This window comes from Manacus vitellinus, unplaced genomic scaffold (genome assembly GCF_001715985.3).
Source record: "Manacus vitellinus isolate BGI_N305 unplaced genomic scaffold, ASM171598v3 scaffold_19_pilon, whole genome shotgun sequence".
In the NCBI taxonomy this organism is placed as follows: Eukaryota; Metazoa; Chordata; class Aves; order Passeriformes; family Pipridae; genus Manacus; species Manacus vitellinus.
Genome location: NW_021939395.1, coordinates 5,836,927 through 5,863,166, shown reverse-complemented (window position 1 = coordinate 5,863,166; position 26,240 = coordinate 5,836,927). Strand labels below are relative to the sequence as shown.

General features: G+C 42.9%; 1 protein-coding gene across 1 annotated transcript in view; it reads right to left on the bottom strand.

Moving 5' to 3' along the window:
• Positions 1-26,240, bottom strand: part of PASD1 (PAS domain containing repressor 1) — a 52,533-nt gene that overhangs the window by 25,018 nt on the left and 1,275 nt on the right. Inside the window, exons 2-3 of the mRNA XM_018070852.1 lie at positions 1,292-1,348; positions 267-421 (exon numbers count right to left, since the gene is read on the bottom strand). Coding sequence (XP_017926341.1) covers positions 267-421; positions 1,292-1,348 — 212 coding nt within the window. The remainder of the gene's footprint in view (positions 1-266; positions 422-1,291; positions 1,349-26,240) is intronic.

The window sequence follows — 26,240 nt, the reverse complement described above, 5'->3', positions numbered from 1 at the left end:
TTTGAGAGTGTACAAAGCAGGCCAAGGGATGTGGAGGCCAGTGAGGGAAATGATGTCTCTCCATTAAAGAGTATCTTTTCAAATCTGTCTATATTTAACTGGTCAGCACTCTAGCCCATTTCCTGAGGCCAACTTCTGTGCCTTACTCTGCCCCTCACTTAGGCTCATGCCCTCTCTGGAGGTCTGAGGTGCTTGGGAAAAAGAGTTTTCGATTTCTGAGTGGACACTGTCTGCTGGGCAGATGCAGAGCCAGCACCCTCCAGTACCTTTCTGCTTCTGTAGGAAGTCGATGGTCCTCTGCAGTATTGTGGACTTGTCCATCTTGAGAGGGTGGCCATGGCCCTGCAGCATCGTGCAAAGCTCTTTAATGAGGACATTGAACTGGTCTCTCCTCTTCTTTTCAGATTTGTTGCGTGATGCCCTGAGCGACAGAAACATAAATGCCACTAAGCAGAATGAAAGACCTGTGGCTCAAACCAGGATGAGGTAAACTGCCCTGTCCCAGCAGAACACTGTGTTGGGAGTCTAACTGCAGAACCACAGACTAGTTTCCAGCTCACTTTAATACAATTTAAGAATGTTTCATTAGGGTTTTCCCCTCCATTAAAAACAATAAACGAGGAAGCAAATCCATTCAGTTTCTTCCAAAATGTTCTTTCCAATACTCATATCTGAGAAAATCCTATTTTCATACAACATTTTCCAGGAGTAATTAATTTGCTTTACGAGTGTATTCATGATGATACATACTTCCTGTGATCTAGACTGAGTGTGGTATGCAGAAAGCATTTCCATTCATATTCAGGTTGGCATTTGGAGGTTCTCAGATCCAGCATTTATGTTCACAGCCATCTCTGTTTTGGCACTTGTGTATGATGACTAATTAGAACTAAGCCAAATGCTTCTCTGATGGGAAACTAACTCATACCCATGCTAAAGCAGGACCGCTCTCTAAGTTTCATGGGGAACTCTACCCCAGCTGGGCAATGCTGCTTGATGCCAATAAAATCTCAGGTCAGAAGTCCTGCATCAAGATAATAAATAGCCATGGGATGAGATCCTGAGGGCACAACAATGTAATTTAAGGACCACTCAGCAGATTAACTCATGGTAGGAGTGGTCAAACACTATGAGAAGCCTGAAAATGGTGACTTCATTATGTTGCTTGTGGTCCTCTATACACACAGTGTAAACTGCATGGGGGCTTCGACATCAGCACTGTCAAGTACTTTGTCAAGCACTGGACAACACAGCATTTACAGTTCTCCTCCAGGTGTGAATCCTGACATACCTCTTTGCCCTGTCCTTCTCATCTTCATCCATCAGTTCGTTTACACAACACAGGGCTCTGGAAGGAAAAGACAGAAGTACTTACTTAAACATATTTCCTGATCTTTCTAAGAATGTCAAAATATGGAGCTTACTGGTTTGTACTTTAAGACCTCCTGGATGTTTCAATCTTCCCTTTCCCAAACTTCACTCTTGTTATGTACTTCCTTGCTCGCTCAGTCAGCTACTGAGGCTTGAGAAGTGAAACCGTTGCTACACGCCCATACAACTACAATAACCACGACTTTAGAGGGAAAGAGCTGAAAGCCAGCAGCCCTTCAGCCTGCCTTTGTACTCCCCTCTGCACCAGGATAGGGAATCCTGCCGAAGCACTTAACTCTGCACAGCAGCCAGCATCTTCCCTGCAAATGTGAGAGCTGATTTGACACTGATGTCTGTACCAGGCAGCACCTCGCCTGGCCCTGTTTTGGGAAATCACAGGCTGCCAGTTGATTTCGAGCACTGCGCTGCTTGAAATACATCTGAGATTTCTTTCCCAGTGGAAGGACACAGAAGAAAGAAAGAAACTGTGCTAATCCCCTAAAGGATTAGTATTAGGCAACAGCAGGCTACTATCAGAATATCTAAGAGATGATATGATAGACAGGTTCATCCAAAGCATCCTGCAGCCAATGGCTGCCGCTTGCACTGGTGGACTTGCCCCACATCATCAGAGCTGTGTCCCAGTACTGGGGTTCATACCCAAGACTTCAAATTAGAATTTCCTCACCTGGCACTAAACAAAGAAAAGAAGGGAATGTGACCTGGGTTCCCTGGGTTCTATATACTCCTGCATCAGAACAGCCATCGTGTGCTGCTGCCTTAGTCTTAGCTGTTCTTGCGGCACAGGTAAGGAGAACAGCTGGCAACAACTCCCAGTAAGGACACAGTACTCTCGAGCCCCATCAAATGATGGAAAATTCAACACAAGGGTAACTTCTTCACTAGTGCCTTGCTTTCTGTGAATCAGATGGGCTAAATCCAAGGGATGGGAAGCCAGGTGGGTGCAGGTGAGACAGCTGCCATCACTTCACGCTGCATCGCCTGCGTCAGCTCTGCTGGATTTTACCTCCCTCAGACACCTCCAAAAAGGAAACCGCACCCCTAACCAGCATCAGCACCAATCTACCTCCATCTCTAGCGAGCACTCTCGCCACAAAACCCTCCCACATTGCCCAGCACCCAACGGGTATCTTTCAACAGGTACATCCAAAAGATTTTTTCTGTTTTGAGACTACTCCAAGCTCAAAGAACTTGGTGGCTATAAAAGTAGCACAAAATAAAACCACCCACAACTGATAGGTGGTTTACTGAGATGCTGCTCACAGTAAAAGCTACACATTTTTATCCTTCCTTGCCTGCTCCAAGGCAAGGATCTCCCTCCCTGTAGACGACCTGGGCAGAAGAAACTGTATGAACTCTTTTGTTCCAAACTGTGAACGCACTCCATGGGAAGGGAGTGGTTCTTACTGCTTGAGTCACCAAAAGCTACAAACCAAATTAGAAGTTACCTGTTCTATTCCTCAGATTCATCAGTCCAGACTGACAGAGTGGGATTAGCACTTCTTATCACCATGTAAATAGAGACGGAGAAAAATTAATCCTGGAATGAAAAGCAAGTCCAGTTAAAACATGGTTGCAGGCAAGACAGACTAGAGAGCAGCAATCACTTCAGTCTCAGAAAAGTCTACCACCACAAACTAGAAACATGTTCAATATGACTGATGAAAGCTCAGCAAAGACTCCAGCAATGGGAACTGGACCAAGTTCTCAGGCTCCTGGCTCTGTGGGCACTACTGCTGCCACAGAGCAGCCTGGGAAAGCCAGTGTGACCTCTCATGTCCAAAAAGCCATGTGGCTCAGCAGGGTGGTGGAATAGCCCTACTAGCTTGGAGCCACTAAGGATTGATTGGACTTCTTCCAAAGTATGACAGTTTACCTGGTATGTGTGCTGTGAAAACCAGAAAGTATGATCTGTACCTCATCTATCAAATCATGCAACCAAAACCTCCTTTGAGACAAACATGACCAGCGAAAGTCAGTGCAAGCCCCAACCACCCACCAGTGAGGAGACCTAAGGCCTCCCATTAAGATTTGCCACTGATGTCGCACACAAAATCTCCTTTTCATTTGGGATTTAAATGCTTACCAAGGCACACCCTGAACTCCTGGCCATACCCACACCACAGGACTGCCCCCTCGGAAACCATCACTGTCAAAACTTGTTTGGCTTCAGATGAGCTTCACTCTCAGGAAGGACACGAACACAACCAGACTGTCCATGGCTGGCAGTAATACCTCCCACAGTAGCCAACTGCTGGGCTTCCAAGCTTAACAAGCTGCTAATGACCCTGAAGGGCCTCCCCACTCTGAGCCCAGGTTCATGGTTGTTTCTCCTGTTACCATTAGTTCCAACATCAGCTCAGGACACTGCAAAAAGCTCGCTGCCACTACCAGGGGTTGCATACTTGTAACTGTGGTGAACAAAGAAACATATCCCTCATTTGGATCATCTAAAGGACTAGCAAGAGCTTGTTTGTTTCTCCAGCTAATGAAAACACCTCAAAGGAAAGGGCACACAAGAAGCTGGCTGGAAAACTGCTACAAGGGACACATGTCAGGCGAGCATGCTGGAGAGGGCAGCCAGGACAGGGTGGGGGCATTGTGTGGCTGAAGCTAAAAACCATGAGCAACACAGATCCTGAACAGTGATATGGTGACAGGACTTGCAGGGGAGGTTTAGGTGAGTAACTCGAGAAAACAGGCCAAATTCCTGCTCACGGCCGATAAATGAAATTATGTCAGTCCATGTGCTCAAAAAAAAACTGGCTCAGATAAAGTGATACAGTCACTATAAACTGTAATATGGAAGTTACTGCAAGAGGCTTGAACCTTCTGACACAGCAGAAGTATAAGGGTAACATATAAAATATCTGATGTGCTTCAGTGGTAAGCAAACCGGTAAAAAATGGAGTTGGGATGAAGGGATTATTTTCAGTTTGGAATATGAACTTCCAGGGAAAATATCACACAACTCCTGACACCCTCAGTGAAGCTGCAACTGATAACAACACCTGCATGGCAAGTTTAAACTTAGTGGATCTGCTCCGCTTCTGTTCTCTCAGCGGTCGTACGCTAGTCAAGTTACACGCTTTTCTTCCAGTTCAAAGGGAGCGTGTGATCTTATTTGTTACCCTATTTAGCTACTGCAGAGCTGAGGTGCTTATCACAGTCCCTGCTGCTCGTCCGTCAGGGCTGTTCTATCACAACCATACAGCTGTTTCTCCTCTAGAAGATCGACCCCTACAGAAATTTTGGTGACCTGCGACAAATTCAGAGATACGCAGGTATAAAGAAAACTCTTTTAAAAGCAATGGGTTAAATTGTGAAAAAAAATGTTGGTGGATACACAAACAGACCTACCACAATTTTTCAGGGAACGTTCTTTGTATCCAGACTTAAGCATGCAAAAATTCAGCCGAAGAAAAGGATTCTTCCCGACCTTGGAGGGCAAAGCTTTATGTAGAAACTTTGCCCACAGGTTGTCTAACAACTGAAAACTCCTGGGAAGCCTGGTGGGTTTTCTGCCTCATTCACATGGTTGGCCTGCCAGCCAGCTTGAATAGCAGTGAGTTGAGGGAAGTTGTTTGGTCACTGAGAGAGTCAACACTCCAGTTAGTGCTCACTGAGTCTAAACTGGGAAATGAAGCCCAGATTCTCCCATCTCCAGCAGCAGCAATCACACCCCTCTGCAGGAAGGCTGGGGTGGGCAGCTGGAGTGGGGGGATGAGGCTTCCTAATGGATGTGAGTGATGCCCTTGGACAACACCAGACTTCGAGGCGCTAACAGAACAAATGGCCACAAAAGAATTCACAGGCCCAAACACAAAGAAAAGCTTTTTGCATGATGCAGCAGGATGGTGAGCTAGAAAAAGTCTTAGTAGAAGACACCTAAGGACAGAATATTCTTAATCGGATTAAGCACTTCAGGACTACATTTAGCTAAGTGCTTTTTGTCTTGTTATGAGACAGAGCTAAATATAGTAACCAGAATACTTAAGAATAGTTTCATAAGGGTTGTACACACTCCTCAGCCAGATAAGGCACTTAGCACTACTGACAGCAGTATGTCTGCAGGTTAAGAGTGTTTTAAATAGCTCCAGATAGAATCTCTTTGACCTTAACTGTATTAACCAGAGGGATCAAAATTTATTTATTGCCTCCTGAAAATCCTCTCCCTCCCTTAGACAGAGGGATTCCTGAACTCTGTGGGCAGGTAAAGAGGAAACTAGTCCATGTTGCTGGCATCATTTCTCACCCCATCTACAACAGGTGAGGATCAGCTTTCTCACAAAGCAATGCACACCCATCATGTTTAATGCCCTCTGTAAAAGGAAAAGATTTTTTTTCTTTCTTTGTACAGGGAGTCTCAAAAAACCTTCATAGCATTTTAAGGGCATGTCATGTTTTAGACTTTTCAAATAACACAGTATTTGAAGTTGTTTCCAGGGTTACAGAAAGGGTAATGTAGCCAAATGACAGCCTTAACAAGACAAATGGACTTCACAAACACACAGCTAATAGTTAAAGCATTACTCCATGCTATCTGCAATATTCTGGCCCATTTTTTACTGAAGAGAGAATGGAAGGGGGAATTTTAAAAAAAATTCTTTGTTTTGCAGAACTGTCTGACTTCAGGAGTTATCTAAAACTGCAAACTTCTGACTAAAGAAAATGTTTATTTATTGACTTGCTGCAAATCATCAAAATATTAACATTACCTTAGGATAACTCTTAATGGGACATAACATTAGTAAGAATTATGTCCTGAAACTAACGGTTCCTATGAATGTTTCATTATAGATTTAATTTTAATTATTTGGCTTTGTCACTAATGGCAAGGCAAAGATCATTCTGCCTGTGATGCTGCCCATCTCTTCATGATCAGCAATGAATAAAGCTTTCATGGGTCAACTAAAAAGGGTGCCTGAATCCAGATGATTGGATTGCTTTTTCCAACTATAACAACTCACTGAAATGAAAAACACTCACTATGCATAAAACCTTTGTTTTGCTTGTATTTAAATTTTCACAGAATTTTGCATTTCAGTAACATACAGCAGTTAGGGACTTTTCAAATCTATAATGTAGGAAATATTTTAATTATGGAAATGTGCTGTGATAATAATTTCCACAGATTTTACATGCAATGAATTCATCAGAGAGGTCTCAATTACAAGATGCAGCACTGTGTGGCACAATGCAGTCATAAATAAGAGAGTTAATGCATTCTCCAACAATATGATTTATATGTCAGTATGCCAATGTTTCATTCTCCCTGAGGCAACAGGAGGGCATGACTGTTGTTGGCAGCTAAACAGCTGATTTTGTTTTTAAAAGACAGAATTTAACCTCTTCAGTAAACTGCTACTGATTCAACAACAAGATGCTTATGCAAATGGCATTTGAAAAACCAAACAGTGCAGCTGAATCTTTACGGCTGTTTAGCACAGAAAGGATCAGCACCTCTGCTGATGCCCAGGAGCATCGAATCCCTGGCCCTGGTCCTGTGCCACCCACTGCTGGGCACTGTCCTGTCACACAGAGCACGGAGGAAAGCCAAGGCAGCGGCTCTCACAGCCCTCCTCTGCAAAGGCATTTCTCTTACGCTGAGCAGTGTCAGCGACAAACTTACCCACACTCCCGACAAATGTTTGTCCTGGTGCCACAGGAGTGGGCAATAGCAGTAGTAGCTGCTCGGCACAGCTGTGGCATTCCCCTCCACCAGAGAATCCCACAGGGCACGGCCTCACCACAGCTCTGTCACAGCTCGGTGTGAAAGCACCAGGCAGACAAGCAAAGCCTAAAACAGGTGTGGCAGTTGCATATCTGTGTTATTTGATCCGCTTGCTTAATTTTTTCTGCTTGCATTTCACCCTCTACTTTCCTTTGCCATGCCTTGCCTTCTGTTGTTCTTCACTCTTTCTTGCCCTTCTTCCACTTATCTCCCTTACTTAACATCTATTGGACTGCAATTCAGAGAATTGGATATCCTTGAATGTGGTTTATCTCCATCTTGTTGTTTCTTATATCACCTCCCTTCATCTTTCCACTGCTTTTTCTTCTCCGCGTTCTTCACTTTCCTCTTCTCAAAAGAGAAAAAACTGTTACAATGATCTCAGTTTTGACAATCACTCAGTCCTTTCACTGTGGGAACTTGGCTTGCCCAGGTCTGAGGCACACACGACTGCCAAGCTCTGTTTAGGGACGCGCTGCCTCAGGGATCGTGCTGGTGGGGATCCGATGGGTGTTGGTTCCCATGCCACACTGGCCTCAGGAGCACTGGGTCCTGTCCTGCCTGATAGCTCCCAATCCCAGTTTAAGACCCTCTTTTCAGGAACTGGGATCTCCCTCAGTTCAGTAGTAGTGTTGTGCAGTTCCAAACTTTACAGAAACACCACCCTACACCCACACCATGGGATGGCTGAGGGAAGTGGTCCAGCACAGCACACCCATCCGTGGCAGCTAACACATCCTGTCAGTCTTTTGGGGTGTCACAGCACACACAGACATGCCATGACTGTACTTATATTTTCACACAGCATCTCTGTTTACTGGAACATGGGTGATGGTGGTCAACTGGTGAGGGAACCAAATGTTCTGTGTTCCCCCTTTGTCAACCTGTCAGAAATGGACTTTTTGTGCCACTGTTGTAACTACTGCATCTCAACACACTCACTTATCTACAGCCTACTCTCCCCTGGCTTATTGAGCTCTAAATTTAGCTTGTTACCTGTGACAGATTTATGACTACATTCATTATAACAGTAACAGCTTCAGACAGAAGCTAAGAAGTGCCCAAAGAAAATGGATTATACAAAACAATTACGCCATAAAAAAAGACTGTATCGGAACACTGAGATTCAGCACAGAAGTGAAACGAAAGATAGAGGGAGGAACAATGGTGATGTGTTGGGTTTTTGTTGGTTTTGGTTTTTTGTCTTTTTTTTTAACCAGTATATGGTGTTTCTGACAAAAGAATGGCAGAAAAACATTAAGAACTAACAGACACTTGAAAAGAAAAGATGAGTGTAACACTTTGTTCTCTAGGATTTTTGTCAGATCCTGGAGAAAATAGCTGGCCAAGTTTGTTCTGTTCTAGCAAATTACTGAACCTTGCAGAGTAAAGAGACAACACTGTACAATATTATTTATAATGTCTCTGGGGTTTCTGTAACAAGAAGAGCATGCATCTAATTAATTCTACCAATTTGTCTAATAGCCCCTTAAAATTCTCAAAGCATGGCAAAATGCAGAACTGCTGATTCACCACCCTAAGCAGTAGAAAACTATACTTCTCCCGGCACAAGGAGGGTAGGATAAAAACACATATGCAAATAATACTTCCCCTGCAGTCTTGGATGAATACCTGCATACATTTGTGGCTATCCAGTTACTACAGGAAAGGTAAATGTGTGTTCTAGTATGAAATTATGATATCCAACCTATAAACAATTCTTTTAACACACCTGACTCAGACACAGAGCCAAATAATCCTCAAATAATAACACCACTTTCCCTCCTGTAGGATGGGAGCAAAGACAGTTGTCCACAGTTAATCCTTCAGCAGCAGTTGACATGTGTATTTTCATGGCACTACTTCCAGGAAAGGTACACAGAGATAAAGAGAAGACAGGAATATTGAAAGCAAATGGTCAAAAGTCTTTTGAACAGAATGTTCTCCAAAATTTCCAGCTCTCAAAGCTCTGCTTCTGTGTGCAAATGCATGTGTGTGTGGGTGAGTGCATAGACACATAAATATAAACACCTTTTACTTCAGAGCAATTTGCAAAAAAATACTGAGAGCAATTTCTGCCCAGGAAAGCAGTGGTGACATTCAGGATGACGCCTGCAGTGCTCACCTCCTGGTGCTGAGAGTTAAGTAACCATTCCTGCTGGGTGCATGGGGAGGGAGGTGAGCAGAGCTCCCTCACTCCTGCCTCAGGCCACTTCCTATCATACTCACTTCTCTGGCAAATCACAAAGGAGCAGGGGGTGTGGGAAGGTTAACCCAGCAGATTTTGGCAATGAAAATAGAGGCTTAACAAGCTAAAAAATCTCTCCCAAAGCTATTGGTTCTGCAGCTTAAGCAATTTGAACAGCATCCGATCATAAACCTGGTGTTGAAATTCCAGCTCATTTCAGGGTTTCATTCGGAATAGTTTTAACACCACCAGAGCAAACCAGATAGGAACATTTTTAAAAGAAGCCAACACTCTGCTATGTCAGCAGAGTTATCTCCTGCCTGTGAAGAGCGTGCTGGGCACCCGAACACCTCCTGCTCTGTTTCCAGGGATCACCAGCTGGAGCGTCTCCCTGGGAGGTGCTGTGCGTTACTCCCACCAAGAGGACACAGTTTGCATCAACTGCATTGATGGCATTAAGTGAGGTCATCCTGTCCTTTTTTGGGGTTGGATTTTGTTTTGGCAACTCTGTAGATACTAGGACAAACACGTCAAAGCTGCCTTTTTGGATGTGTTACCCTGAAATCCCTCTTGTAATTTCTCTTCTATTTACTCATCCTAAGCAGAGAACTACAGAAAGTCTGTGTCATTAAACTGCCTGCTTTTGTGCCTTATGCTCTCCCTGTGCACAGAATAAATGTAATCATTAGATAGTGAAGAAAACCAGCTAATTAAACTAAATACGTTCTCGTCTACTCTTCGCACTAAGAGAACACCCCAGCAACTACCAGTTCATTGAAAGAGGCAATAGTAGCATTCATGTCTTCAGCTGTTCTCTTTTTCTCCTAAAACAATACATTTTTGCTTTGTTTCTTTTCCTTTCTCTGTTTTGTATATAAAATGCATTTCAGATGCTCAAGGACAGCACAGATGAGAAGATGAGCACTTGTGCTTTGTGTTTGCTTGTGCTGGAGGTTGAACTCATACTGCAAATATAAACATTAAGGCCTGAAGGCTGCTTGCCTTGCACAGTAAAAGCAGGGGTCAGGAGTGAGTGGGTCCTAGGTGGTTCCAGGACCACACTTCCAAAGTGCTCTGCTACAGAAGAGGAATAACACTGTATATAACTTGACTTCACATTCCATCTCCTCCCGGGTTGCAGGACCAGCAGATGGTGGGAGCTATTTATGGACTGGAGGATTTTCTTTCAAACTTGAACATCTTCTGTCTACAATCATTACTCCCTGGCTATCACCCTATAAATATGCTATGGCTCACTCCAAAGCCCGATAGCAACCACAGTCGATCTTGGAGTCAGGATGCACCCGTGGAAGAGATGTACTTATCACCCATGAAAGTAAGAAGAGTGTAGCAGCTCCATAGCCCATTTCATGAAAGGAGCCTGATACTCTCAGGACTCTTCCACTACCTGACCAGGTGTTTAGCATAGCTGCTCCACCCCTGCACAGCAGGTCTGCCCCTCTCCAGCATGCACAGACTGTATGTGACACAAAGCAGAGCCTGCTGGAAGCACACAGCTTCCTACATCTATGCTGCCCTGACCATGATCAGTGCTATGTCTCTGGATCCCTCTGCCAAGAAAGGGCAATTCAGCTGCTCCTCTGCTCCCATTGGGCAGCAGGTGGGAAGGCAGCTGGATGGGCTGGAAGCTGCACAGACAGTCTGTAGACAGCTGCCAACCTTCGCTCTGTCATTTCTGCACTTCCTTAGATCTGCTTGGTCCTCCACACAGCCTGAGGAGTCCTTCAGCTGGTGACGTGGGAGGTCTTGAAAGTCTGGTCCTTGTTCAGCATCCTTTGATTTCTACTGAACAATGGCTACTTTTCTGATGCTTTGCAAGCAGCTTGCTGCCATCCTTTCTCCTCTCTGATGCTTTTACATCAGGAAGTCTCAGCACACTCTACAAACACAGTTATCCATCCTTGCTGTACAAGTGAGGAAACAGGGGCACACATTTTACTTCTGTCTCTTTTTTACAAGTGTCCCAGTTTTGGGAAGCTGAGTTTGAAAGAGTAAATGCAGCTACAACCTAATTTTCAGTAATACTGAAACCCAGCATAAGCACCTACAAATACTAAACATTTTGGAAAAGCTTGACCTAAATCATTGACCCAAGGTCACACAGCAGAGTTAAGAAGTGAATCCAGATGTCCTGATGATTAGCTCTGTCTATTGGCATTGAGTCAAGTCTTCCCTCCTAAAATAAGCTTCCTGAAGCATCTAAGACTATAGTCTTAGAACTCTGTTAAATAAGCAGCACTGGTAAGACCTGATTTTCGAATGAAGGAGGGGGAAAAAAAGCCCAGTTCATTATTTTTTCCTCTAGTGATGGCTGACTGACCAATGAAAAGGCAGCTCAGAGTCATTTGATCTCAAACTTCTTCCTATAAATAAAAAAAGGGAAGATTCTTCTCCCTGTTCAAACAACATGAAGAAAAAAATGTTCTGCTTCAGTAATCCTAGACCTGAGTAATTAAATCTGCTCTCTGTTGCAATCTGTTTACCATGTATATCACCAGCCTGGAATTTGTGGAACTTAATACATAAGGAAGCTATTCAATAAAGGGAAATACTATGGCAAAAGAATTACAGATAGGTCTGAATCGGATTGAAAGTCTCTCTATGCCAGAGAAGAATCCAGCTCCTGATCCAGATTTCAACTTTTTGATTTCAGATAAAAATCCCCAATCCAAAGACTAACAAAATGGATCTCCCAGAGTCTCTCATCTCTGGTTCAGAGGCAGAAGAGATGAGAAAACAGGTTGAGGAGACCTGCAGTTGTATTGCAGCAGAAGTAGAAGAGCACTAGCTGTCTGTACTGTTTAACTGCTGAATAGAATAGAACAGAACAGAATATTTCAGTCAAAAGGGACTTCAAATGATCATCTAGTCCATGCCTGACCACTTCAGGGCTGACCAAAAGTTAAAGTATGGTATTACAAGCACTGTCCAAATGCCTCCTAAATGTTGACAGGCTTGGGGAATTGACCACCTCTCCGAGTGGTCTCTCCAGGAAGCCTGTTCCAATGTTTGACCATCCTCCCTATAAAGAAAAGCCTCGTAATGTCCAGTCTATGTAAAAGACCTGTGAGAAAATTATAAAGAGCTTTAGTAGTTAAAATTCAAAGTCTCCCATGCAAGCTTACTTAGAGTTTTATCTACTTATCCATTAAATGAATATCAAAGGATTCACTGCAGCTGAGCTAACTGACCTCATTTTACATCTTTGGCTTCCTGCGTTCAAGTTCAAGCATAAGGAACTTCTTTACGCTCCTGGTGTATTTAATTCTGGAGCATTCCAGGTATAATGTGCACCTAAATCAAAAGGAATTCAAATAAAGCCTTAGATTTCACAATTTGTCTTATCCTCATTTGGCTCCCAGAATTTCAGCTGCTTTCCTTAAAAGATCTGCTCACATCTGCTCTCCAGCTGAGCCATGTTCATGCCCCACTGACCTTACCGCTGCCATCCTCTGTAATCTTGCAGCTGAGAATAACCAGCAATGCACTCAGTCCCTGTAAGCATCAAGAGCCTTTCAAGAAGGAGGAGGCAGAAAAGAACCAGCCTTTATATAACAGGGAAAAGAAGGATTTCAGAGAAAAAACATTGTTCAGCCAAGGTGGGTAATGGGAGCTGCACGCCTGAAGTGCCCTGGTTCAGCTCCCTCGGGCAATGGGAACTGGAGGAGTCAGCACCTTGCAGGATTATACTCTGCAATGGCAGCTGGCAGATATTTTTCTAATAGAGAGCACAGCAGCATCGTTCACACTCATTTGATTCTATTTGCTGCTGTTCCTGTTCAAACTCTGCTAATCCGATCAAGGCCTGTGCCTTAAAGCTGAATAAGTAAACACCTTTCGTAAGGTCTAAGCCCACTTGTTTCAAGTGTGTGATTAAGGGCTAGACTTGAGCATTGTTGTGAGAAACTCCCCTCATTACTCACAATTTCCAAAATCACTCTCAGGTGTCCTGAAGTGGCACTTTTCCATCCAGCGTTTTACTTCCTGCATTACAAATATATAATATGGTCGCAAAGGGGCCCAAACACCAAACATACATTGGTATTTCAGCTGCCCTAAAGAAGTGCTTTTTGAGCTGAGAATAGCTTATAATGGCACCACTTAGACACTACCACGCAAAATATTTTCTGTGGCTACCAGACCTTCTCCACAGATGTCTCCTCTTGTTTGCTATGAAGAAGACAGATGATAAATATAGGTCAGCAAATGCATTTTGGACAAAGTCATACTCATTTGTAGTATTTGCATTAAGTAACACTAGAAGACTTATGCAACAGAGAAGATGTTGATCCAAAGGTAATTCCATCACTGTTACACAAAGGATGGATTTGAACTATTGAAATTTACAAGTCTTTTTCAAGAAAAATTGCTGCCACTTATGCTGGTATTGCTAATAATATAACTGGTATATTGCTAATAATATAACTGGTATTGTTAATAATATAACTGGGTTTTGTCCTTTTTTAAAACACCCACCCCCACACACTTTTCCTTCTCTTCTCTGAGGCGCTTTTAACTTTACATCCAATATTCTCTTTTGCACTATCTTGCCCACATCACTTCTCAACTAACTCCTCACAAGACAGTTATTTGTTTCGAATGCTTCAGGAATAAAGGAATATTTAAACAATTAACTGCGATCATTTTCATCATTCTGTATGGTACCATTAATATGCACTAGAAACATAATGAGAAAGTAAAACTTCCCTTCAGAAAGAAGAAAAGACAAGATAAACATACACAGATCTCTCTCTCATTACTTTGTTATCTTTTTTAGACTGCAAATATGTCAGTCACTGGAACACTTTTCTACTAGGTCATTATTGTCATTATGCACAAAGACCCAAGGCCTCATTCTGTTGTAGATAAGCTATTCACACACATCCTTTTTTCCCCCTGCAGTTTATTTGCATGGCTGGCTGGATAATCAGCCATAATAACAAAATATGACTCAGCATGCTTGAATGTCCAATTCACTTTGGGGATTCTTGTCCTTTTTTTAACTGTTGAAGACTGGAGAAGATGTGTCCCTCTGAGATAACGTCAATGTAAAAAAGATTTGAGTAAACACAGAGGTCAGGGGAAAGGGAATGGATCAAACAGCAACATTTCTGCTGCCATGCCCTCAAAGGGGCTCTGATCTCTTTAGCTGCTCTGACAGTGCTGCAGAGTGCAGGGTCCCCTGTCACCCACTGTCACAGATGGGGGGATTTCTCACCAACAGCTGAGGGAGGACGCAGGACAGAGAACTGGTCCTGTTCCACCAGGATGGGCATCCCTGCAATTAAGGACATACATGTTTTTCTGTAGATCTAAATGCTGTCTGTGGGTTACTACAACTGTGCAAGCATGCAGAACATTTTAAAATAGGCTTTATTTCACACCTGCAATAGCCCAGGACTAAGAATCCTCCTAGTATCAGTAAAAATCAAGACTCCAATACAATCACAAAATGAAATACATGGGTCCATCTCTCCCAAAGGATAACCCTCCACTACTAAGTAAGTTAATGGCAATAGCAATGGATGCTGCCATCCTGCTGAGCAATCCTGGCTGTGTGGAGGTGACTGACAAGGATGACAGTCCTTGATTTTCAAGTAAGAGATCAGGCCAGCTGAAAAGGCTGCAGTGTGAGAACATATTTCACCTGGGACATAGTGAAAAGGGCATTGAAGAGTTTGCCCTTCATTTAGACAGATTCATTGGCACATGCCTCTATTTTTAACCATCTGTGTAATTCTTGGGTGAAACCAGCAGGATTAATTTGTGTTTTCTGAATTACAGCAAACATGAATTTATTACCTAGGGCTTTCCTGACACCTTCAATTGTGTATCCATATACTAACAATGTCCACTACTGTATTTAACAGAACAAAATCAGGCTGGCTAAGAAAATACACATTAAGACCAGTTGATGGAAAGAATCACACTGTAACGTACATGCAAAAAACCACATGGAGCTTGTTTCTGTGATAATCTGACTACGTAACACCACCAAGGCCAGCAAGATCCCTGTCAAATATCTACACAGCAGTATGAAGCCAGCAGCAGAAGTTAAAAACGCTCATGACCTTTAGCTGGCAGCGCCAGTTTCCTCAGAATTCCACATCATGTTTGAGAAGCAAACATCATCTGTACTCCCAGCCTCCTTCCTCCATGCACTGCTTTTGTGCACATCTGCTAAAAATCACAAGCAAACTACACAGTAGTTTAACTGAAACTCAAACAGAGAAAACATTCAATTAGGCAGAGAGAAAAGCTAACTTCCTCCTTCCTTTCCGTCCTCTCATTAGTCCTTTTTCAAAAGATCAATAATGACACATTTACCTACTTCACTGAAATTGGTATTACACCCACCCTGATTTAATGCCAAAGTTTCTTCCAATTTAATTCGGTTTTGTTTTTAACAAGTGAGGAGGGCAAAACAAGCAAAAAATTAAAGCTGTATGCGTAAGTTTTGCTTATGTAGAGCAAATGCTTCAAAGAGCCAGCCAAGATGCCAAGCAGTGACTGACCAAAGGGGCAGAGAGCACCTAATCCTGGCTCACCTACCACCCGAGGACTGTGCTCACCACTGGAGCCTGGCACCAGCTGGGCAGTGCAAAACTGAAGCAGAGGTTGGAGACTTTGGTGCTCAGGCATCTTCCTATCAAAGGCAAAATTTATTCCTGTGCCATGAACATCTCCCAGGGGCAGAACCTCCAGCTTTGTGCTCATCCTGCGGACAAGTGCTGCACATCGAAAACCGGGATTGAGCTGGCCGTGTTTATTAGGGTTAGGGATATTAAGGATTGTGATTCTCCCCCTCTATTCTGCCCTCATGAGACCCAACTGGAGTACTGCATCCAGCTCTGGGGTCCTCAGCACAAGAAGGATGTGGATCAACTCCAGAGGAGGGCCACAAAAATGATGAGAGGGATGGAGCACCTCTGCTATGGAGACAGGCTAAGGGAGATGAGGTTGTTCAGCCTGGAGAAGAGAAGGCTCTGGGGAGACCTCATTGCAGCATTCAAGGACTAAAGAGAGCTTATAAAAAAGAGGAAGAGTGACTTTTCACATAGGCAGATAGTTACAGGACAAGGGGGAATATTTTTAAACCAAAAGAGGAGAGATTTAAATTAGATGTTAGGAGGGAATTCTTCACTGTGAGGTTGGCAAGGCAGTGGCTCAACTTGACCAAAGAAGCTGTGGATGCCCCATTCCTGGAAGTGTTCAAGGCCAAACTGTATGGGACCCTGAGTGGAAGGGGTTGGAAGAGGCTTCCTTTAGTGAAAGGTGTCCCTGCCCATGGCAGGGGGTATTTTTAAGGTTTCTTCCAACCGAAATCTTTCAGTGATTCTGTGTTTGGCTGTCTTCAAAGTGAGACCCTGGTTATGATCAGTGCAGTCACAAAATGTAATCCAAAGTACCTAAGCTTCTTTCTACACTAAAGTTGAAATGAATAAGAAATCAAGTACAGTACCACAAAATGCTTCTCTTCAGCCTCAGAAGCTTGTTTACCATTGCTGTAGTAGCTGAATTGCTGAATGAAATATTTACCACTATTCATGCAATCAAACTCATTTTCCTTAGGAAATAACTGATTAGGTATCTCACATCTGTTCCTGACAATGATTTAAGCCTCTGCTGATCCCTATCTAGACCTGACATGAATGTTAATGTTTCAGAAACAGTCATCCTTAATAGGAGGGTGACGACAGACTCTCCGGGCCTGGTGGTGACTGACTGCAATGGGGAGGCTCTGCGTCTACAGGTGAAGGATGACACAATCAGCCCATAATTTTCTCTAACCTTATGACCCAGGGCTTGGGAAGCCTGGCAGGAGATAGAAGTTAGAGCAGAGTTTGACACAGAATTATCTCGAGAATTATCTTCCTACCCCTGTCAAAAGTTTTTAATATCTCCCAGATGCTTCCACTATGCAGAGCAGCAATCCTGCTCCGCCAGGCTCCAGCACTGCCTGCCAACCTTCCAGCAATGTTTCCCCATCAGAGCCCTTTGATTGAAGCTGCTGCAAGTGTTGCAAGGCTGGGAGAAAAATCAGCTGCTAGTAAAGCTGATTGTGACTCCCTCATAAAGCACAACATTCACGTCAGGAAAGACAAAAATAAATTCCATGATTTTTTCTCAAATAAAAGCTGTTTCATGGGTAAATGATCAATGCCAATGTACCATTAGAGAGAGAAATCTACTATTTAGTTAAACTGATTTAATTCATCCAGCAATCCTCTTTTCCATAGGAAACTTACCATGAGGACTTAGAAAAAAAAAAAAGCAGGAAAAAAAAGTATTTATCTCGATATACTCTTCATTTCTGCACAGAGCAAGGGAGAAATCTTAGTCCCTCTCAGGTCAACTGCAAAGCTCTGCCACATCGTGCCAAAGATGCAAATGACAAAAGAGCTGATCTGTATTACTGCTCCTTCTGGTAAGGTGCATCCAGGGGGATAACTGGGCTTCCTAAGTTCTGAGCAACTAGGTCAGAAGAAAACTTTTGGCAACACCTTTTATCACTAAAAATTTTACCTCAAGGTCAAGGAACTAAATAAAAACAAGTGAAGTAAATGAACTTTTGCCTGCAACGGACCTTGTAGAGCTGTAATTCGGATAGAAATGAAGTCTGTGTAAGTGTCTGAACAGTAATCTCTGGCACAGTCAGAAATGCCACATAAAAATAGATTTCAAACACATTCCAAAGAAGATTAAACTGGCAATTCATCTCTCTTAGGACTTCTATACATCATAAATAGGCATTATGTCTTCTATGTAAAGCAGCTCATTATCTGATTTATTCACCAGTATATCTCCTCATTCAAACAATTTAAACCAGACTATACTAGAAAATCCCAGAATAGTTTCATTGGCACTGCAACTTTTGAAATAAGTTGATGATTTATATTTATAAAATTTTACTTACTGTACAATCAAATTCATGTTTGTTAATATAATACACTAAGGACAATTTTAAGAAAGATAACATCCCAGATGGATCATTTATTAATATTCATATGTTTTCCTTAAAAAAAAAATCAAAACACAGAAGTTGTTCTTCCTGGTGTTAGTCTTATCATTGTCTCTCAAGTGAAAACAGAGATTCTGCTCTAGTCACAACAGGCTACTACCAACAAACTAATCATTCTAACACTCCAGATCTTGATGGCTCTACTGGTTGCCTTTTTAACTATGAATATATCCGATATAAGGAATTCAGCTCCAGATTCAAAACAGGTGCCCTGGATAAGATGGAGTTCTGACGCAGCCTTATTTTTAGTTTCCAACTGGTTTAGTGGCAATTTTAGTCTGTTGCATTTATTCTTCTCCCATTTTAGACAATGGATCTTTTTCCTTTCCAGACAACATATCAGGACCATTGCAGAATCATATATACTTTCCTACTCTAACAGTAACTCACTTTTCTTATGTTGACACATTGTCTCCACTAATGACAAGGTTCAGCCCTCTGCATAAGCAAAATTAAATAGAAAAATGAAGGTGTTAAGATTAGCACAAAGAGTTTGTTTTATTAATACTTCCTGCTGTACCCTTTCCATTAAAAGCCTGCCCCAAAAGGAAGCCATCACGATTATTCTATTTGAAAAAAAAGTCAAACTGTTAATACTCATCTTTAATATATACATCAGTAGCGGAGCCAACCAAAGTCCCACCTTTTTTCCTCATGTGAGTCACTTAACACACACACTTAATACATCACTTAATAAAATTTAATTGGAAACAGTTTGATCAGTGTGAATATTTTTAAGTCACTGCAAATCAAGCCAGTGTACATTGCACTCAGAGACAGGACAAACAGGTTTATGGTCAAACTTCCTCAGCAAGGGGTGTAACCCTGCCCAGCTATTACAGCCTCTCTAATTGCTGCCTTTGCTGTGACAAGCCAACAGTGGACCAAACACACAGCATCCTCCTCTATACATAAACACATATTTGCAGTTTGTGCAGGAGAACTTCAAACAGCCTAAGCCCAAGGACTGACTCCCAGGGGCATTTATTCTTCTCTTCAGCTGATACTCTGGGAGAGGTCCTCACTGCACAGAAGCTGGTGGAAGTTCAGCCTTTGTCTTCATCAGAGCCAGGGGTTCATCTCATTCCCTTCAGATAATGCTTCTGCATTGGCTTGAAAATCTTCCTATAATGCTGCCATGACTATGCAAAATAATTATAGGCAATGGGAGCTCTTATCAGCTCATCTATTGTTCATTAATTACTCAAAAAACGGTTTACTTAGTATGTTCCTTATGGTCAAAACTGTATTGGTCTGAAGCAACATGCTGCACTGTGTTGTGCATTAAACTAAGATAAAAGTAGGCTGAGCCCAGAAAAGAACCAACAAACCTTATTAATTTCTTTTAAGAATGTGTGCATGCATGTGTTTGTGGGTTGAACAGATGAAGCAAGAGAGGAGATTAGCATTTTTATGGATATGATTCCTGCCATTGCTACATACTCGAAAAATCTTACCTAAGCTTGGGCAGTTTGTCAACAATCAATCTGCCTATAGCTGACACTCAAAGCACCTCACACTTACAGGGGGGGGGGAACACTAATGGGGGGAGACAGAGGTCCAGTGCAAGTGTCTGCTGAGCTGTGACGCTGCTGTTGGGTACAGAGGGGCTGAAACCTCTGCCCAGGGGGCACAAGGCACAGGGAGCAGTGAAGGTACAACTGCAGGTATCACACAGCAGCCAGCCAAGCCCTGGGAACTCAGTGTAAAACTCTGAGAACACATTTCTGTTTCACACAACAGGCCCCTGCAGAGCAGCCTTGGAGGACCGAGGTTCCAGAAGCTGTTGGAGGGTGACGTGCAGGGTGGCACAGCCCTCCACGCCATGGGAGCAGTGGCGCAAGGAAGACTAAGCCCTTTGGTCTCCCTGCCTGCTCGGGACCCCCAGGTGTCAGGGACCCAGCAGGAGGGTGGTATAGTTGTCCCCAGTCCATCTGCTCTGCCGAGATCAGGTGGCACCAGTATTCAAGGCAGTTGTTAGCCAGTGTCACCTCTTCAATCACACCCACAAGTACATCAGCAGTAAACTGCCCTATGCTCACCTTCCACCACCATTAACAGGAGGCCAATTCCAGCTACTCAGGTGGGCACTTGTGTGTGTCTGTGTGTGTGCATCAGTCCTGCAAAGTCAGAGCTCCAAGGTCTCGCTCTGCCTCCCTCCTAAGGAACGATGTATTTTGCAGTGCTCTCCACGGCAATGTTTAGCGAGCCTCTTGGTTACCATAGCGTTATGCACTAAAGGAATGTCGACAAATTAATCAATTATACAATTGTATTTGCCTAAGAACACAAGTCACAGTCAGATGATTCAATGCATTTCAACAGCTCCATGGAGTTTGGTTAACGCACTTCCTCTTCTACCATCTCAGTGTTATCCCCCTCTGAGCTGCCTTTTTCCATATTTCAATTTCCCTTTACAGGCAGCTTAGCAGGTGATCTCTGCTGCAGGCTAAGTTGTGCTATTTTCTTCCTTTCTTGCCTGCTTCCTTTCTGTCTTGTTTTATTTCTTTCCTTCTCTCTTTCTTGTAATAAGATGGTCATTATACATTCAGCTTTCCTCTAACTAAACTGTGTTTTTAAAATTACTAATCTATCAGCAATCGCTTCTTTCTTCTAGAGGCTATCCTGCATGACTTACAGAATTTTTCTCTGATCAGCACCAGAGCAGAGCTGATATTAAGCCCAGATTTCCAACTAGTTTTAGGAATACCAAGTCAGAAGGGAGCACTAACCCCAGCACTCCAGTCTTGGAAAACAACTCTGTTAATGGCTACTTAATAACATCTCTTCAACCTGCTGAGAAGCACCAGACAGCCCAGAACACATCCTCATCATACAACAAACTTATGATACACATCAGAAGCATGCAAGATTTAAACTATGCTGTGACACAGCAAAGGGCAGGTGAAGATCACTGCCAGCACTGCCTGTCCTTGTAGCCACACCAAGTTGATTAACACTAGCAACAAATCACAGAAAATACACCATGAAGTAAAATATGGTTATTGGGAACACAGTCTGAAGGAAGAACACCTCTTTGGCCCAAAATCTGATGACCAGGTTAAAGCAGGGAGCATGCCAGAAAAAACTGCAGGCAACTGTGCCTGTCTAATGCTACAAGGAGTCTCTGCACTGCACATTTGCAATGCCTAGTGCTTGAGAGGAAGGCAGATATGGGAGAAAAAAGACTCAAATCTGCAGCAACAGGGAAAATTAATTCTTTTCTCAGCTCCCAGAAAAACAGCAGAAGCCTTGATGCATGGGGTTAAAAGTGTAAACAAATCAGGTCCCTTCTCCTTTCAACCACACATTAAAAATATGACTATACTGCAGACCAAAGAACTCTGCAAATGTAATTTCCTATCTCCGGGAACTCTCTAATTTAATTGTATAATCTCTTTCATAAGATTATCAAGATCTATCTCAAAACTACCCTAATTGAAAGACTCTTACACAACTTCAATCCTTAGGTAGCTAGAAGCTTTCTTCTAATTTGGCATCCAAATATATTCATGACCAACTTAAACAATTTGATCTTGTGCAGATGCTATATTTTATCTTATTTTTTGCTGCTTTCTTGCTATTTAGTACCAATTGTGTGTAAAAAAACCCTGTAACCTGTCTCTTCATTTGTTCAACTGGACAGAGCTAAACAAATGATGGTGTTTAACCTCATTTCATATAGCAGATGGTTTGTTTGTGTAACCACATCTTTAGCCCTCCTACTGTTGTAATTTAACATTTTCTTGACAGGGTGTCCGGAGGTATGCAAAATCCCAATGAACTACTCCACAAACGATGGAAAGCTCTTGCATTGATGCTCTGCATGATGATTTGCACAATGATTGTATCACATTTCCCTGAATCTCTCAGATTTTTTTCCTTCGGTATCCAAGGATGTCAGTGGTCTCCTTCACAGCTGTATGCCACTGCTTGCTCTCAAGTATCTTCTGAGCAGCCAGTGCATCCACATCTCTCCCTTCTGTCGTGGACAGGAGCTGATGAGCTCCTGTTTCACACTGGAAATTCTCGTTACTGGTCTCCATGCTTAAACTTTCGCACTCAGCACTATTAAATGTCATTTTATGTCTATCACTCCGATCAACAAAGTCATCTAAATTCCTTTCACATGATAATCTGATCCTCCTCCGTATTGACAATACCTCCCAAGTTTTTGTCATTCCACACAGCTCCTGGGCACACACCCAAGACCCTGTACACAGGTCAGAGTGGATCCTTTCAACAGGCCCAAGCCTCATCCCATGGGAGGAACACTACTAATCTCCCTCCATGCTGATGACTTTCTCTGAATACCTCTCTCCATCCAGATAACTTTATTCTCAGGCAACAGTTGCATCTTTTCCTTGGCCAGCTCCTTTTCCACTTTTCAATTCTTGTCTTGAACGACCATCTTTATTTTAGGCAATAATGTCCTGTGGGGCATGGTATCAAATGCTTGTCTTTAGATAAACTACATTCCTGCCTTACCCCACCTAAATAAACTGTTATACAAAAAAGACATTAGATTAGTTTAGCACAATCCACCCTTGATAAAATCTTGTTGTAATTTAGCCTGCTTCCTCATTATTTCCACGTCTAATTATTTTTTCCTACAAAATACGTCATGAGATGCTGGGTACTATTGCATTCAAACCTGCCAGTCTATAGTTCCTGCATTGCTTTTTTATTTTTGACTGTATAGGGAGTCCAGGTATAGAACACAAATGCTTGCCCTCTTTTGCACCTGAAGAGCCATGGGAGAATCTTTTTGCAAGCCATCCAAGCCCTGTGCCACTGCTTTCAGTATTCCAGGACTGAGATTATTGGTACTGCTTCATTTGTCTCACTAAGATATTTAAGTTTTGCCTGTTTTTTTTTTTTAAACTTTGCTATGAATAGTTTTCAGTTGCCTTCAGATTTGTTAGTAATTACACTCTGTTCCAGATTCTGCAGAAGGTTCTGCTTTCATGAGAAAGTTGTGTCATTATTTAGAGACATCAGTTCTCCTTTCAGTTTAGACACATCTAATTTCGGTTCTGTGCAAATTGACTAAGTGCAGGTTTTGGTTGAACTCAAATAAGCTAATTCGAACCAAAATAAGAATATCCTTATGTGAGGTCACATCAGGTTAATCAAATCACTTTAAAAACAGACTTAAACTAAATTGGTGTAATCTCCCCATGTAGACAAGGCCAAAGCCAATAAAGGAATATGAAGTAGGTAAAAGTCTCTCATTAATTGCACACACATCTGCAGTTTGACTGAATCTGGTGGTTCTGAAGCTAGGCAGATGTGCAGCCAGCAAGCCCAGTGTGCTTGTCAGGGCCTGCCACCACATCAACCTCGCTTAAACCTGGGCTTAAGTGAGGCTGGAGTAACAATAATTAGGGTCTCGCAGGACTTCTGCCTGGGGGCATTGCTCCTTCAGCATACAGGCCACAAGGCAAGTCGTGCTGTGGTATACAGTCCTGTGGGCACCAAAAGTAGCAGAGAAACCAGGAAAAAAGAGAAATGGCCTCAGCCTGGGTGGCAGAACGGGGCAAACCCAGCAAAGCTGCAGCCAGGTGAGCCGTGCCGCTGTGGCTGTGCCGATGGGCGCAGAGTCGCTGTTGCAGCGGGACAACGTGTGGCACATGGAGCAGAGCACGGCCCCCAGCGAGCCAGGATTCATGGGAGAGAAGGGGCTCACCCAGGTCCTAACAAATGAATACAGTTGCTTTACCTGCCTGACTTCCCTAATACAGATTTGGAACTGAACTGGTAGAGAGCTCTGTAATTTCAATAGAACCAGAAAAGACTGGTTCATACTATTTTGGGTTTTATAGGTTTTACTATTTTGGTTAAAGCCATATTAGTCCACTAGGATCCATAACTGTCCCAGTATAAGCCTGAATTCAGTTGTTGTGGTATAGGCACATAGCTTATTCCTCCAATCTTGAAGGAATGAGCTATGCTGGCATTAAAACCTTTGTACCATTACATGTGAATCCTGGGAGGTTGCGTAATTTAGGGCAAAACAATGCAACTTCTGTGCATAGACAAGCCCTGGCTCCAAACTGTAAAGACATCCTACCAATTTTTTGATATTACTAATGAGCAGGAATTGTATTCAACATCAGTATCTCTGCGCTGTAATGTTCCTTCCTCCATCATGAGACTTTAATTATGAACTACTCATTTGCTAATTTTAATCTTTAACCCTGAGCTATTTTTGTGTACTTGATGTGTGCCATAAACCAACAAAATAATTTAATACAGACATAGTCTCAGCGGCTAAAACCGGGAACATGTATCATATATCTTACTGAAGTGTGCAGTTTATAAAAAAAAGTCAAACCAATTTTACTTTTCCCTCTAAATCAAGTAACTGTAATCCACAGCTTGGAATGAACAGGATAAATGAGCAGCAAGTAACCACTCCTAAAGCCATTTGCATTTTTCCTATTACATCTTCCAGAAGAATTCTAAAGATTCAGTAGTAAACATGTTTAGCCCAAGAGATACGAATGCCTCCCTTGCACACAAACTTCCACTTTTGGCTTACTCTGGAGCCTCCTCTCCTCATTAGTGGCTGCTGCATTTGTCAGGGCTCTGTCAGCCGCAGAGCCCCCGCGTGCTGTTGTTACGGTGCATCAGTGCACGGGGCTCTGTTCTTCCCCAGTGCAGCACTGACACACTGGCTTACTCTGATTAGCACATTACGGGAAAACGATTATTTTATTTTTTTTAAATACAGTTTCTAAAAAAAACAAAAACCCAAATGTATTTCTTCTGACTGGATAACTGTGGTAGAGGCATTGCAGCACAGGAAGTTTATAAAAATTACACAAATTCCCAGCCGAAACAGCACATGTTGTCAGATACCCAGTACCAGGGCTTCACACTGTGTACTCCTGAAATTATCTGCTGCTTCATACAACATCCGTAGGACCTGTGATGACTGTAAAGCCTACATATCAAACCCGTGAAGCTGTCTCTTTAAGGCAAATTCCCATTTCCAGAGCTAGGGATTTTTAGCCAGCAGTGATCCAGCAAAATAAGGACAGAGGACCACCAATATTCTGCTCAAAAATGAAGCAACTCCTAGCATTTTCTCATGTCTACACCAGAACATCTCATCCCATCAGCGAAACCAGCACCACTGCTTTCACCACACACAACAAAATAAACTTCAGCCAATAAATAACCCTGCCCTCCCAGGTGATCCTGCACCCTCCCAGGTGGGTACGACATGGGGCATTTTAAGAGCTTTGATTTCAGGGACATTATCTCCGGGGCCACTTTACAGCTGAAGAAGATAACTTCATTCAGGAATCAGGGGTACTTGGCACTTAGGTGACCCAAAAAGGACTGATGTGCTGGACTTCTCCAAAATCCACCGAGGAGAGACCTGTTCTGCCATGGCTCAGGAGCCTCCTGCCTTCGGGGATTGTGGCACTTTACAAAGGACAACAGCTCTCCAAAGCGCGTGTGACACCTCACTGATGAGTCACACAGGGCTCAGCTCCGACCTGTGCTTCCAGTGTGAGCTACCCAGAGCAATCAGTTCACAATTTCTGCCACTAAGGACCAAGGCTTGGAGTTATCATTCACAAATCCACGGCTGAAACATATGAGGGACTTTCAAAGCCTTCATGATTCCCCGTTTATAATGTAAACATGCTATAAAATCAAACAACACAATAACCCTTGCTGGAGGAGTAACTTTTCAACCTGGATCTCAAATGCTATCTTTAGGTGCAAAACTCATTTCGGAGGTTTTTCCCCGCACTGTTTTCAGCAAAACACATTCCCTCAGCGACGGAACTTGCAGACTACGATCAGACCCATTTCAGACTCCCGAAAATCGGTTTGCTACAACCCCAAATCCCCGCAGCTCTCAG